The 14,074-nt window shown below is 35.8% G+C and overlaps 1 protein-coding gene across 5 annotated transcripts in view; it reads right to left on the bottom strand.

The window, feature by feature from the left end:
• Positions 1–8,307: 8,307 nt before the first annotated feature.
• The window catches only part of LOC132743928 (ubiquitin-associated domain-containing protein 1-like), a gene marked incomplete at its 3' end in the record, with an annotated part of 92,402 nt that continues 86,635 nt past the window's right edge, over positions 8,308–14,074 (bottom strand). For all 5 annotated transcript variants that reach the window (XM_060732527.1, XM_060732525.1, XM_060732526.1 and 2 more), the window contains 1 exon segment: positions 8,308–8,398. In XM_060732527.1, coding sequence (XP_060588510.1) covers positions 8,308–8,398 — 91 coding nt within the window.

The following is a 14,074-nucleotide window of genomic DNA, read 5'->3' on the forward strand; positions in this document are numbered from 1 at the left end:
TAACTGAAAAAAATGGCCAGGGTAGGTTTATCCATTTCTTGTGTGCTGCATCCCATCCTTCAGTAAAATCTATCCACCTATGAAGTTTTCAAGTGATACCTCATTACTTTTTGAAGAAAAAAAATTGAATTTGAAATTAAGTATGAAAAATAACAAAGGCATAACTCAAAAATTATAAAAGGTAGTTTCATTCTTGTGCCAGCTGACCACACCTCCTGATGTTAGATCTATGCCACCTATGAATTGTCATAATGATATCTTCCCAAAGGCCTTTGAGTTATGCCTCTGACAAAAAATTAATTTGAAAAATTAAAAAGGGCAATAACTAAAAACAATTATGCAGGGTTAGATTATCATGCTTGTGCACTGCCAACTCTTCCTCAATGAAGATCATCCACCTATGAAGTTTCCAAGTTGATACCCTCAAATACTTTTTGAGATAAGCTCCGGACAAAATAGTTATGATTAAAAGAACAAAGGGGCAATAACTCCAAAAATTGTACAGGGAAGAGGTTATCATTCTTGTGCACAGCATTCCTCCTCAATTAAAATCTATCCACCTATTGACATTTTCATGTTGACATCACAACACTTGTGAGTTATGCTCCACTCGGGCTGTGAAAAATTAGGTATGAAAAAAATGAACAAAAGGGCATAATAACTCTAAAATTATGAAAGGTAGAGTTATATTCTTGTGCACTGCACACCTCCTGAGTGGATCTATGCACCTATGAAGTTTTTTATTTTGATATCTCAAAGGCTTTTTGAGTTATGCTCTGGACAAAAATTAATTTTTGAAAAAATAACAAAGGGCAATAACTCAAAAATTATGCAGGGTAGAGTTATCATTCTTGTGCACTGCACTCCTCCTCAATGAGATCCATCCACCTATGAAGTTTCAAGTTGATAACTCAAATACTTTTTGAGATAAGCTCTGGACAAAAAATAGCATGAAAAAGAAACAAAGGCAATAACTCAAAATAATTGTAATAGGGAAGAGATTATCATTCTTGTGCACAACATTCCTCCTCAATAAGATCTATCCACCTATGACATTTCATGTTGATATGTCAAACAACTTTTGAGTTATGCTCCACTCAGGTGAAAAATTAAGTATGAAAAATAACAAAGGGCAATAACTCAAAAATTATGAAAGGTAGAGTTATCATTCTTGTGCCACTGCCACACCTCCTGAGTGAGATCTATGCACCTATGAAGTTTCATGTTGATATCTCATAGGCTTTTGGAGTTATTGCTCTGGACAAAAATCAATTTTGAAAAATAACAAAGGGCAATAACTCAAAAATTATGCAGGGTAGAGTTATCATTCTTGTGCACTGCACTCCTCCTCAATGAGGTCTATCCACTTATGAAGTTTCAAGTTGATTACTCAAATACTTTTAGAGAATATGCTCCGGACAAAAAATGTCTGGCACGGAAGGACGGACGGACGGAAGGTTGGTCGGGACGGACGGAGACTATTTCGTATATCCCACCGCTGCCTTTTTGGCGGGGGATAAAAATGAAAACAGTTGTGATTTTAGTTAAAAACCACAGATTTATAATCTGATATTTTAGCTCCATCGTTAAAACAAAAAAAGATTGCATTTGAGAAAAATGCTATGCCACCGCATGGTTCAAATTTCATAGCTGTACATCAAGGACAAGAAAGAAGGTCACATCATCAAAAAATCTAGGTCAAAGGTTCAATTTTACAACTAAAACTGTGCCACATGGTCAAAATGTCAATTGCTTACATCAAAGGATAAGAAAGTAGGTCACTTGTCCCCTTGGGCCAAGGCATAATTTTGACCCAAGGGTTTAATTAACAATCTTTGATACAGGTCCACCAAACAACATTTCAAGTCAAAATATCTAAGCTAATAGCTTTCTCCCATTCAAAAAACATTTGTTTTATTTTCTGTTTTTACTACGTTGTACATAATGAGAATCACTGCCCCTCGGGCAGGGCCAATTTTTGACATTTGAACAACTTTGGTAGAGGACCTATAGTATGATATTATATAACATCAAAGCTCAATGCCTTGAACCTTCAGACAATTTTTTTTTTTTTCACTATATGTACATAATGAAAATCAATGACCCCCGGGGCGGAACCAATTTTTACCCCAGGGCTATAAATTTGAACAATCTGCTAGAGTTTCACTACCACAATGTTTCATGCAAAATATCTTAACTCTATCCTTTGTAAATTTAGAAAAATGATTTTTTAAGTTTTAACTATTATACATATAAGATAAACCTATGGCTCCCGGGGCGGGGCTAATTTTGACACAAGAGGCAAAATTTGAACAACTTTGGTAGAGTACCTTTAGATGATATTATTTAACAAATATTAAAGCTCTAAGCCTTGTACCCTCAGACAATAAGATTTTTTAATTTTTTACTATATGTATATATTGAAATCAATGAACCCCAGGGCGGGGGCAATTTGACCACAGGGCTATAATTTGAAACAATCTTGCATAGAGTTTTACAACACAATGTTTCATGCAAATATCTAACCTCTAGCATTGTCAATTGCTAGAAAGATTTTTTTTTAAGTCTTACTATATACATATAAGGAAACCAATGACCCCTGGGGCGGGCCGATTTTGAACCCCAGGGCTATAATTTGAACAATCTGGTAGAGGTCTACCAGACAATGCTTATGCAAAATATCTAAGCTCTAGGCCTTTTGGGTCTTTACAAGAAGGTGTTTTAAGTTTTTACTATATGTACATAGTTTGAAAATCAATGACCCCCGGCGGGGGCCAATTTTGACCCCAGGTCTACCGATTTTGACCCAAGGCTATAATTTGAACAATCTTGGTAAGGGTCTACCAGATGATGCCTTATGCACAATATCAAAGCTCTAGACCTTTTGGGTTTTTTACAAGAAGGTATTTTAAGTTTTTACTATATGTACATAGTGAAAATCAATGACCCCGGGGCAGGGCCAATTTTGACCCCAGGTCTACCGATTTTGACCCAAGGGCTATAATTTTGAACAATCTTTGTTAAGGTCTACCAGATGATGCCTTATGCACAATAACAAAGCTCTAGACCTTTGGGTTTTTACAAGAAGGTATTTTAAGTTTTTACTATATGTACATATTGAAAATCAATGACCCCCGGGCGGGGCCAATTTTGACCCCAGGGCTATAATTTGAACAATCTTGTTAGAGGTTCTACCAGACATTGCCTTATGCAAAATATCTAAGCTCTAGACCTTTTGGGTCTTTACAAGAAGATTTTTTTAAATTTATTCTTATAATTCCTTTTGGTTGCCATGGCAACCAGATTTCTGCATGGAATGAAATTCTTTGAACAACTTTGGAAGCCCTTCACCCAAGGAACCAATCCTGCCAAGTTTGGTTGAAATTGGACTAGTGGTTTTTTCACAAGAAGATTTTTTAAGTTCACTATATAATCTATATAACACACACACAAACACAAACACACAGGTGAATCGCTATATGCCACCGCATCGCAGATGCTGCGGTGGCATAAAAAAATCTGACACAAGTCTTAATCCAGTTTACTCAGGTCATTATGTACATTACACACACATCGATTGCATCATGCTTACCATATTTGGCAGTAGGGAACAGACGTCACTCGATACCTGTATACATGTAAACTGTGTAATTGAACCTGGCAGAGGTGTGTAGAGTTTGTTTGCTACTGGATTATCATTGGACTTAATTATTTTGGCCCTCTGGGTGTTAAAATAGTATTATTTATCGGAATTAACGGACAATTAAAAGGTGTGAAAGCCGTTTAAATCAGACAAAACATTGCATTGGGACCAGACAATTAGGGTCGCTTGTCACATATGACAGGGAGTCGTTTAATTCAGACCATTTATATAGGAAAATACGTTGAGAGTACTGAAAGAAGGTCCGATAAGACAGGGAGTCGTTGAAATCTGGGGGTCGCTAAGGCAGTCTCAACTGTACCTTGTAAAAGAATTGAAATAGAGTTATGGTTGTGGGCAATTAAAGATAGTTGTGGTTCTTGTATGTTGCATTTCCTTTCAATGTGGTTGGCCATTGATGAAGTTTTATTTTATTGAATTACTCTGAAATAAGTCCAGGAAGACAAGAAAAGGAACAAAGGGCAATAGCTCTATAAATACTGAAGATGGAGTTATGGTTATTGTACACTGCACTTCCTCTCATTGCATTTGACCATTGTATGAAGTTGTATTGAATTCCAACTACTAGTTTTCAAGTTATGCACTGGACAAAAAAGTAACCAAGGGCAATAACTGTAATTAGTCCAAATTGAGTTATGTTTCTTGTGCACTGCACTTCGTCTCACTGCCCTTGTCCATTGTATAAAGTTTCACTGAATTCCAACCATTAATTTTCAAGTAACGCACTGGAGAATAAAAAGTAAAAAAGGGCAAAAACTTTTAAATGAGTCAAGAAAGAGTTATGGTTTCTGTGCACTGTGCTTCCTCTCAATATACTTGACCATTGTATGAAATAGTATTGAATTCCAACTAGTAGTTTTCAAGTTATGCTCTGGACAAGAAAACAGCAATGGAAAAGTAACAAAGGGCAATAACTCTATAATTACTCTGGACAGAGTTAAAGTTCTTGTGCACTGTACTTCCTCTTATTTGTGCTTGATCAATTGGAATTCCAACCAGTACATTTTTAAGTTATGCTCTGGACAAGGAAAAGTATCAAAGGGCAGTAACTCTGTATTTTGTAAAAATGGAGTCAAAGGTTCTTGTGCACTGCACTTCCTTTTAATGTCCTTGACAACTGTATGAAGTTGTACTGAATTCCAACCAGTAGTTTTCAAGTTATGCTCCGGACAAGGAAAAGTAACAAAGGGAAATAACTCTGTAATTAGTCAAAATGGAGTTATGGCTCTTGTGCACTGCACTTCCTCTCAGTATACTTGACCATTGTATGAAGTTATATTGAATTCCAACCGTTAGTGTTCAAGTTATGCTCCGGAAAAAAGAAAGCAATGGAAAAGTAATAAAGGGCAATAACTCTGTAATTAGTCAAGATGGAGTTATGGTTCTTGTGCACTGCACTTCCCCTTATTGTGGTTGACCATTGTATGAATTAACTTGTTTTGAATTCCAACCAGTAGTTTTTAAGTTATGCTCCGGACAAGGAAAAGTAACAAAGGGCAGTAACACTGTAATAAGTCAAGATGGTGTTATGGTTCTTGTGCACTGTACTTTTTCTCAATGTGCTTGACCATTGTATGAAGTAATATTGAATTCCAACCATAAGTCTTCAAGTTATGGTCCTGACAAAAGAAAGCAATGGAAAAGTAACAAAGGGCAATAACTCTGTAATTACTTTAGATAGAGTTATGGTTCTTATGCACTGCACTTCCCCTTATTGTGCTTGACCATTGTATGAAGTTGTTTTGAATTCCAACCAGTAGTTTTCAAGTTATGCTCTGGACAAGGAAAAGTAACAAAGGACAGTAACTCTGTAATAAGTCAAGATGGAGTTATGGTTCTTGTGCACTGCACTTCCTCTCAATGTGCTTGACCACTGTATGTAGTTATATTGAATTCCAACCAATAGTCTTCAAGTTATGCTCCGGACAAAGAAAATGCAACGGACGGCTTGACCGACCGACCAACCGACCGACTACCGGGTGACTCCTATATACCCCAAAAACTTCGTATGGGGGGGTATAAAGATTTTGATGACAATTTCTTTATATTTCTTTGTAATACAGACACTATTAAAAGTCTCAATTGTAGTAATGTGACTGAATTTCATCAAGAACTTATTAAAATATGGATAAAAACTCGTGATTTACATAATAAAAATCAAAATTTGACATTTGAACAAATAAGAAAACAAATAATTTGGGGCAATAGATTCATTAAAATAAATAACCAATGTTTGTTTTTTTAAAACATGGATTTAATCGAATATATATTTTCTAAATGATTTACTTAATGATCAGGGTGAAATAGATCAAAATGTTATTCTAAATAAGCTAGTAGATAAGTTTACGCTGAATTAAATTTGCTCTTTAAAGCTAGGGTTATGGCCTGGAAATAAACTATGAAAACGTTTCACTCTTCGCAAACAAAAATAAAAACAGAAAAACGTCTTAAAATAAATAACAATATATCAAATATTAGTAAAAAGAGTATTCATTAAACCCTCTACACATTTTTATTGGTCAAATAAATATGAGAGAAAACTGGACTGGAATGATATGTATAAATTCATTACAAGAATTCCTGATAATCGGTATAAACAATTCAAATTTAGAGTAATTAACATGATCTTAACAAGCAAAGAAACGCGCTATAAATGAAAAATGGTCTAATCTCCACTCTGTAATAAATGTAATGAAATAGAAGATTATCAACATCTTTTTATCGATTGTATGGCAGTAAATGTATTGTAGGATTAAGATTTTTTAAGTTTTTACTATACACATATAGTTAAAAACAATGACACAACTGGGGCGGGGCCAGTTTTGACCCCAGGGCTTTTATTTGAACAAACTTTGTAGACTCTCACTAGAAGATGTTTCATGCTTAATATCTAAACACCAGCTATTTGGGTTTTGAAGATTTTAAGTTTTTGCTATACACATATAAGGAAAATCAATGACACTCGGGGCTGGGCCAGTTTTGACCCCAGGGCTTTTATTTTGGGAAAATCAAAGACCCCCTGGGGCGGGGCCAATTTTGACCCCAGGGCTTTTATTTGAACAAACTTTGTAGACACTCACTAGAAGATGTTTCATGCTTAATATCTAAACTCCAGCTAATTGGGTTTTTTCAAAGAAGATTAGTTTTTGCTATACACATATAAGGAAAATCTATGACCCCCGGGGCGGGGCCAATTTTGACCCCAGGGCTTTTATTTGAACAAACTTGGTAGACACTCATTAGAAGATGTTTCATGCTAAATATCTTAGCTCTAGCTCTTTGAGTTCTTTAAAAGAAGATTTTTTAAGTTTTTACTATATGCATATAGGGAAAATCAATGACCCCCTGGGGCGGGGCCAATTTTGACCCCAGGGCTTTGATTTGAATAAACTTGGTAGACACTCATTAGAAGATGTTTCAAGCCAAATATCTAAGCTCTAGCTCTTAGGGTTTTTTAAAAGAAGATTTTTTAAGTTTTTCCTATTGGTTGCCATGGCAACCAGAGTTTTTAATGGAATTTAAATTTTTGAACAACTTTGAAAGGGGTCCACCTAAGGATCATTTCTGTAAAGTTTAATTGCAATTGGCCATGTGGTTTAGGAGATGTTGTTTGAAAAGTTTGACGCCATTTTTTGAAGGACGCATGACGCACGGACGCACGACGCACGCAGAGTGATGACAAAAGCTCACCCTTGAGCACTTTGTGCTCAGGTGAGCTAACAACGAAAACACATTACCCCTGGGGTGGGGTCAATTTTGACTCTAGGGCTATAATTAGAATTATCTTGGTAGAGGTCCGCAAGACAATGCCTTTTGCAAAATATAAAAGCTCTAGGCCTTGTGGGTCTTTACAATAAGATTTTTTTTTTTAATTTCTAATAATTCTTTTTGCCATGGCAACATGATTTCTGCATGGAATCAAATTTTTTGAACAACTTCTTGGAAGTCCTTCACCCAAGGATCAATCCTGCCAAGTTTGGTTTAAATTGGACTAACTGTTTTTAAGGAGAACATTTTTTTAAGTTCACTATATAATCTATATAACACACATACATGCACAGACAGGTGAATCGCTATATGCCACCGCATTGCAGCTGCTGCGGTGGCAATTATCTCCATATTGTCATCAATCCATATTTTAAGTTTCAGATAAATATTTTCAGTACTTTTTGAGTTATAAGGTGATACAGCTTTAGTAAACTAAGACAGACAAATGGGATAAGAGGCTATTTCTTTTGTTATTTTGTTGTTTTTTTTTGTTGTTTTTTTTTGTTAATAAAGGGCCGTTAGCCCCTTATTCTATTGTTATAGAATGAACTATATTATTCTCTTCAGTTCTGTTTACACTTAGATGATAGTGCAAACGACGGACAGTGTGCAAACTTAGTCACCCCGGTATCCTGTAGGGGACTAATAAAACAAAATATGACCTATGTTTGTCTTTGTATAACAGCAGCAACATAAGCGAAACACAAATTTTTATTTGAAAAAGTTGCACTAAAAACAGTTTAAGAGTACACAATCTGGTCAAACTGCCCATATTTTTGAAAGCTGGTCTTGTTTCGTACTCAGGTTGGAAAGGTTTGTATTTCTGCTAGCATTCATTCCAAAGAGTAAAAACACACATAAAACAGAAGTGTACTTACCTCATCAGATGATCCCTGTGGTAGTGGTTCATCAATGTCATCATCATTCTCATGTTGTAATAACCATTCCATTGCAGAAACAACAGACTGCCTATATTAAATACACATTTTTACCATCTTATCAAACTATTATCAAAAACATATGAGTTACAGTCTAGATCATTAATCAAAGCATACAAAAGGGCTATGACTGTCCTAGATAGCTCACCTAAATTCCTTTATTAGAAAAAGTAGTAATTCTTCAATGCATTTTTAACCTCAGGGGCATGCTTTAAATAACTTTTATAGAGGTTCAAGAGGTTTATAGCATCACATAAGAATATTTAAATGCTTTCTAGTATCAAAAGGTATGAAGATGAAGTGATCAAAGATATTTATAATTGAGCTACACTCTGATGAAAGTGGTTTCTGGACAGATTTTATAACTTGGGCGGGTGACCGACGGACGGATATTCCGATCCGAACCGCAAACATATGTCAGATATTTTTTCTTGCATATTCAACCATATTCCATTATATTTTAAATTCTTTATCTTTATTTTCAATGAAAATTTATATCATTACAACCGTAACTACTTTCATTCAACAGCGTATGAATTACAAAATCATTCATAACGGTAAAATTACGTCATCTTTATCGTGCCATTGTACAGCACGCGACTCATCTGGAACCCCCCATGCCAGATGAAATTTCCGGCATGGGTAAAACTAACGGAAACGCCAGTCTGTTATGCAAGAAGAAGTGATCAAAGATATTTATAATTGAGCTCATAATTATGCCACATAAAATATATCTACACTCTGATGATAGTGGTTTCTGGACAGATTTTATAACTTTAGTTTCTTCATAAATATATTTTTAACTCCAGCGCATTAATTATGAAAATTTTGTAGAGCTTAAAGGCCTATGGCCAAAAATATGCATCTTTTTCTGTTTTCAATAAATTTCGATATGTAGATTACAATAAACACAATAAAAAGATGTTTTAAGATGTACTTATAACGAAAAAACATGATTTATAAAGTTTTTTTGTTTTTTTTTTGTTTTTTTTGTAATCCTATCGGTAATTAATCTGCCACCCTTTTCACTGATGTAGGAATATCCCTATCTAATTATGTCAGTTATACTCATGTGTAAATATTTCTTGCTAGTACATCAAAATATTCATTATTTTGTGTTATTTAGCATGTTTTACAAGTTTTTGTTATAAACAAAGATTATGTAATGAAAGTTTAGATTTTCTTTTGATATAAAAGTGCTCTCAATATACTGAACAACTTTTCCATCAACACTGCCGATGTTTTGTTCTAGTATGAAAATAATCCATTGATTGATTACCAAGTTTCAGCCAATTAAAGCAAAAATCAGTGAAAATTCAATCACTTGACCTCCAAAGTCAAGGTCAATTTGAGTTTGATATTCATGAAGGTACTGACCTAAAAGATCTTGTGTCTAAATATGAAGTAAACCCATTTACAGTAGAACTTTGGTAAGTCGAAGTTGGAGGGACTTGAGTAAAAACTTCGACACATCGGGACTTCGACTCATGAATCGGTCTGAATTTCATGACAAAATTTCAACATGTGACTAGCCCTAATGATAAGATCTATAACGTAACCTATTTCATGTTTTTCTTTCATTCTTTAATCTGATAATTTACATTATACAATGATAAATATTACATGATAAGTAACTTTTCACGGCTAAATTGATTTGGACTACCTGTTGAGGCGTAACAATACGAAAGGGCAATAACTTAACCAGCATATAGTAAATATTTCGCGTGTGATTATCACGCGACACCGGGTCACGGAAGTACTCAAATGATAGATCTTATTGTTCACATGTACTTTCAAATACCGCTACGGCAATCAAAATAGTAGCGATTAAAGCATTTTTTCACACATTTAAACGCATACAAAGGCTGTTTGAACACTCGGCTGTGTAAATAACACCTGTCACTAAAGTTGATCGGAAATCGTCTTCGCGGCCAGAAAAGGTGTGAAAAATGTCTCAAGATCGAAGGTGTCAAAATAATCGAAGGACTTTGACTTATTTGTGGTAAATTGTACTAGATTTATTCTATACGGACCACGAAAAAACTTCGACACATCGAAAAGTTTGACACATAAAATCTCGACTCATAAATAGGTTTTTATAAGGAATATATAAGGGTTGTTCGGGAAGTTCTGAGAATTGTTTTATAGCACACGCTGTAGTCGGCTTAGCGTAAATATAAATATATATGGATTTATTTCAATATATACTGTACAGTATCTGAAAATATCATCATCATACACACAGAAACTAAAACATAATAAAAATAGTAAATAACCATATAACAAACACCCGGAACACGCCGACGTCATTTGCAACGTTATGCAACGTTAAAGTCCATCGATCGTCGCACCTTTCAACGTAGTCACCTGCAATTTCGATGCATTTCCTGTGTCGGCTGATCCACTTATTGTATGTTTCCATGTACCAGCTATCGGTAAAGGACAAGACTATAGCTTGCGTATGCTTATTAAGATCGTCAGCTGAGTCAAAGCGTTTTCCACGCAGCTGTGATTTGAGCTCCGGGAACACACGGAAGTCCATCGCAGCGAGGTCCGGGCTGTATGGAGGGTTTCTTCCTTCTTTAAAACGAGAATGCCATCTATACACTGTAGCCCATGGTTCATACCAAATTCTCAAATCAAAATTCAAGGACTTTTCAAGGACTTTTCAAGGTAAAATTGTCATTTTCAAGGCATTTTTTTCCCGATTGATCTTATTTAAAATTATACTTTTACAACCATATCTGTGATATACATTTTTATTGCAATTGATCTTATTTAAAATTATACTTTTACAACCATATCTGTGATATAAAGCATGTGAATAAAACATGTGTATTTCAATTTAAGGTTCAAATGACTAGAATTGCAAAACAGTGACTATATTTAGAAAATCGGCACAGTCAGTAGAATATATGAACACCAAAACTGTAACATAAGGTGATTGAGTAAATTCACACAACTCTATCTAGTTTTTCCTTTCTTTTTTGGATTTCTCTTCCAATTTCCTCAACTTCCAGTTTCTTTTCTTTGAAGCCCTTTCTTAGAATGTTTGATTCAGTCACAAATCAATGATTACTAGAAGTGGGTGGGGGTGGTATTGTCATGTCATGCACAGTTTCCGTCGTGGATTGGGATGGCACAATGTTATTATTTGAATCAGATCTACTGCAATTTTCAGTTTTGACATTTATAGTTCCTTCCTGTCTGACAAATGCAAGGCCACACTTCGTCAATGACAACTTGATGTCTAGATTTTTTAGGTGCTTTGCACCCCTCGCATGCGATGTTAATGCACTCTCTCCCATTTGCGACAAATTGATGGTTTTCATACACATGGTACAATGTGCTTTTCGTGGGTCTTGTATAACTTGTTTTACCCAACTGTATTGTTGAAGCCATTTGAGCTGAAACGTACATTTCTTAGTGTATTTTCCCATTTTTTACTTCGCAATGGAAGCTGACATTTTGTACACAATTTGCGATGACGTCATACACAAGTGCTTGTTAAAATCCGTGCCAAAACCGTAACGCTGGCTAAACACTACTAAAACAGATCCAAATGGGCGCACTCGATCGGGCTGCCTTCGTTCACATGTCCGATTTGTAGCGGAAAATTTGCCTGACCTTTACAGCGACAGGTTTTATACCCTTTTGGATTTTCAAGGCATTTTACCGAAATTCAAGGGGGTTTACTGAAATTCAAGGACAATTTTAGTGTTTTTTCAAGGCAACCCTGAATTCAAGGACTTTTCAAGGTTGAAACCAAATTCAAGGCCAGTGCGAACCATGTAGCCGGACTGCATTTCTTGTATTTTCCTGTAGAATTGATCATTTTCATTGTTTCTGTGGAAGACTTTTCCAGCGCAACACAAAATTTCACGATGCTTCGCAATTCAACGTCACCTATCGACATCATGTTGTTTACTCAGTGGCTCTGGGCAACAACTTTAAAACAGTGTTGATCCGTTGAGAATTTAAATAACGTTATGATATTTTCAGGAAATGACGTCATGACGTTCAGATGCTGACCAGCGTTTTCGCGCATTTTTTACGTTATCAAAATTACGAAATATTATTAGTGTAGCGCGTTATACCTTTCTTTAGAGTCGGACTGCTCCGGTGCGGCGTTATAGTGTTGCTATGGTTACTGCTATTTCCTGCTATTGTTGTCTGATTCTATTCAATTTTTAAGAATAGTTCCATGATATGCTAATCTTAGTATGTGCAAAATATTATGTCTTAGAAACAAAAAATGTAGGAGATATGACAAAATTCCCAGAACTTCCCGAACAACCCTCGTATAAGGGAACAAGAGGGCCATGATGGCCCTGAGGTCGCTCACCTGTATATAGCCCCCCCCCCCCCCCCCCCCGGGGCCAATTTTTACCCAAGGGCTTTTATTTGTTTATTTGAACAGAACAGACTTGGTAGACACCCATAAGAAGATGTTTCATGCTAAACATCTAAGTTCTAGCTCATTGGGGTTTTTAAAAGAAGATTTTTAAAGTTTTTACTATACACATATAGTTAAAAACAATGACACCCCTGGGGCAGGGCCAGTTTTGACCCCCGGGCTTTCATTTGAACAAACTTTGTAGACATTTACTTCAAGATGTTTCATGCTTAATATCTAAACTCTAGCTATTTGGGTTTTTTCAAAGAAGATTTTTAAGTTTTTGCTATACACATATAAAGAAAATCAATGACCCCCCCGGGCGGGGCCAGTTTTGACCCCAGGGCTTTTATTTGAACATACTTGGTAGACACCCATAAGAACATGTTTCATGCTAAATATCTTAGCTCTAGCTCTTTGAGTTCTTTAAAAGAAGATTTTTTAAAGTTTTTACTATATGCATATAGGGAAAATCAATGACCCCCTGGGGCGGGGCCAATTTTGACCCCAGGGCTTTTATTTGAACAAACTTGGTAGACACTCACTAGAAGATGTTTCATGCTTAATATCTTAGCTCTAGCTCTTTGGGTTCTTTAAAGAAGATTTTTTAAGTTTTTGAATTTACTATATGCATATAGGGAAAATCAATGACCCCCTGGGGCGGGGCCAATTTTGACCCCAGGGCTTTTATTTGAACAAACTTGGTAGACATTCACTAGAAGATGTTTCATGCCAAATATCTAAGCTCTAGCTCTTATGGTTCTTTAAAAGAAGAATTTTTAAGTTTTTACTATATGCATATAGGGAAAATCAATGACCCCCCGGGGCGGGGCCAATTTTGACCCCAGGGCTTTTATTTGAACAAACTTGGTAGACACTCACTAGAAGATGTTTCATGCCAAATATCTTAGCTCTAGCTCTTTGGGTTCTTTAAAAGAAGATTTTTTAAGTTTTTACAATATGCATATAGGGAAAATCAATGACCCCCTGGGGCGGGGCCAATTTTGACCCCAGGGCTTTTATTTGAACAAACTTGGTAGACACTCACTAGAAGATGTTTCATGCCAAATATCTAAGCTCTAGCTCTTAGGGTTGTTTAAAAGAAGATATTTAAAGATTTTTCTTTCAGTTGCCATGGCAACCAGAGTTCTGCATGGAATTAAATTCTTTGAACAATTTTTAAAGGTGACCACCAAAGGAACATTCCTGTGAAGTTTGGATGAAATTGGCTCAGTGGTTTATGAGGAGATGTCATTTAAAGCAAAAGTTTACGGACGGACGACGGACAATGGACGGACGGACGGACGCCGG

This window comes from Ruditapes philippinarum, unplaced genomic scaffold (genome assembly GCF_026571515.1).
Source record: "Ruditapes philippinarum isolate M1 unplaced genomic scaffold, ASM2657151v2 ctg1477_1_1_1_1, whole genome shotgun sequence".
Lineage (NCBI taxonomy): Eukaryota > Metazoa > Mollusca > Bivalvia > Venerida > Veneridae > Ruditapes > Ruditapes philippinarum.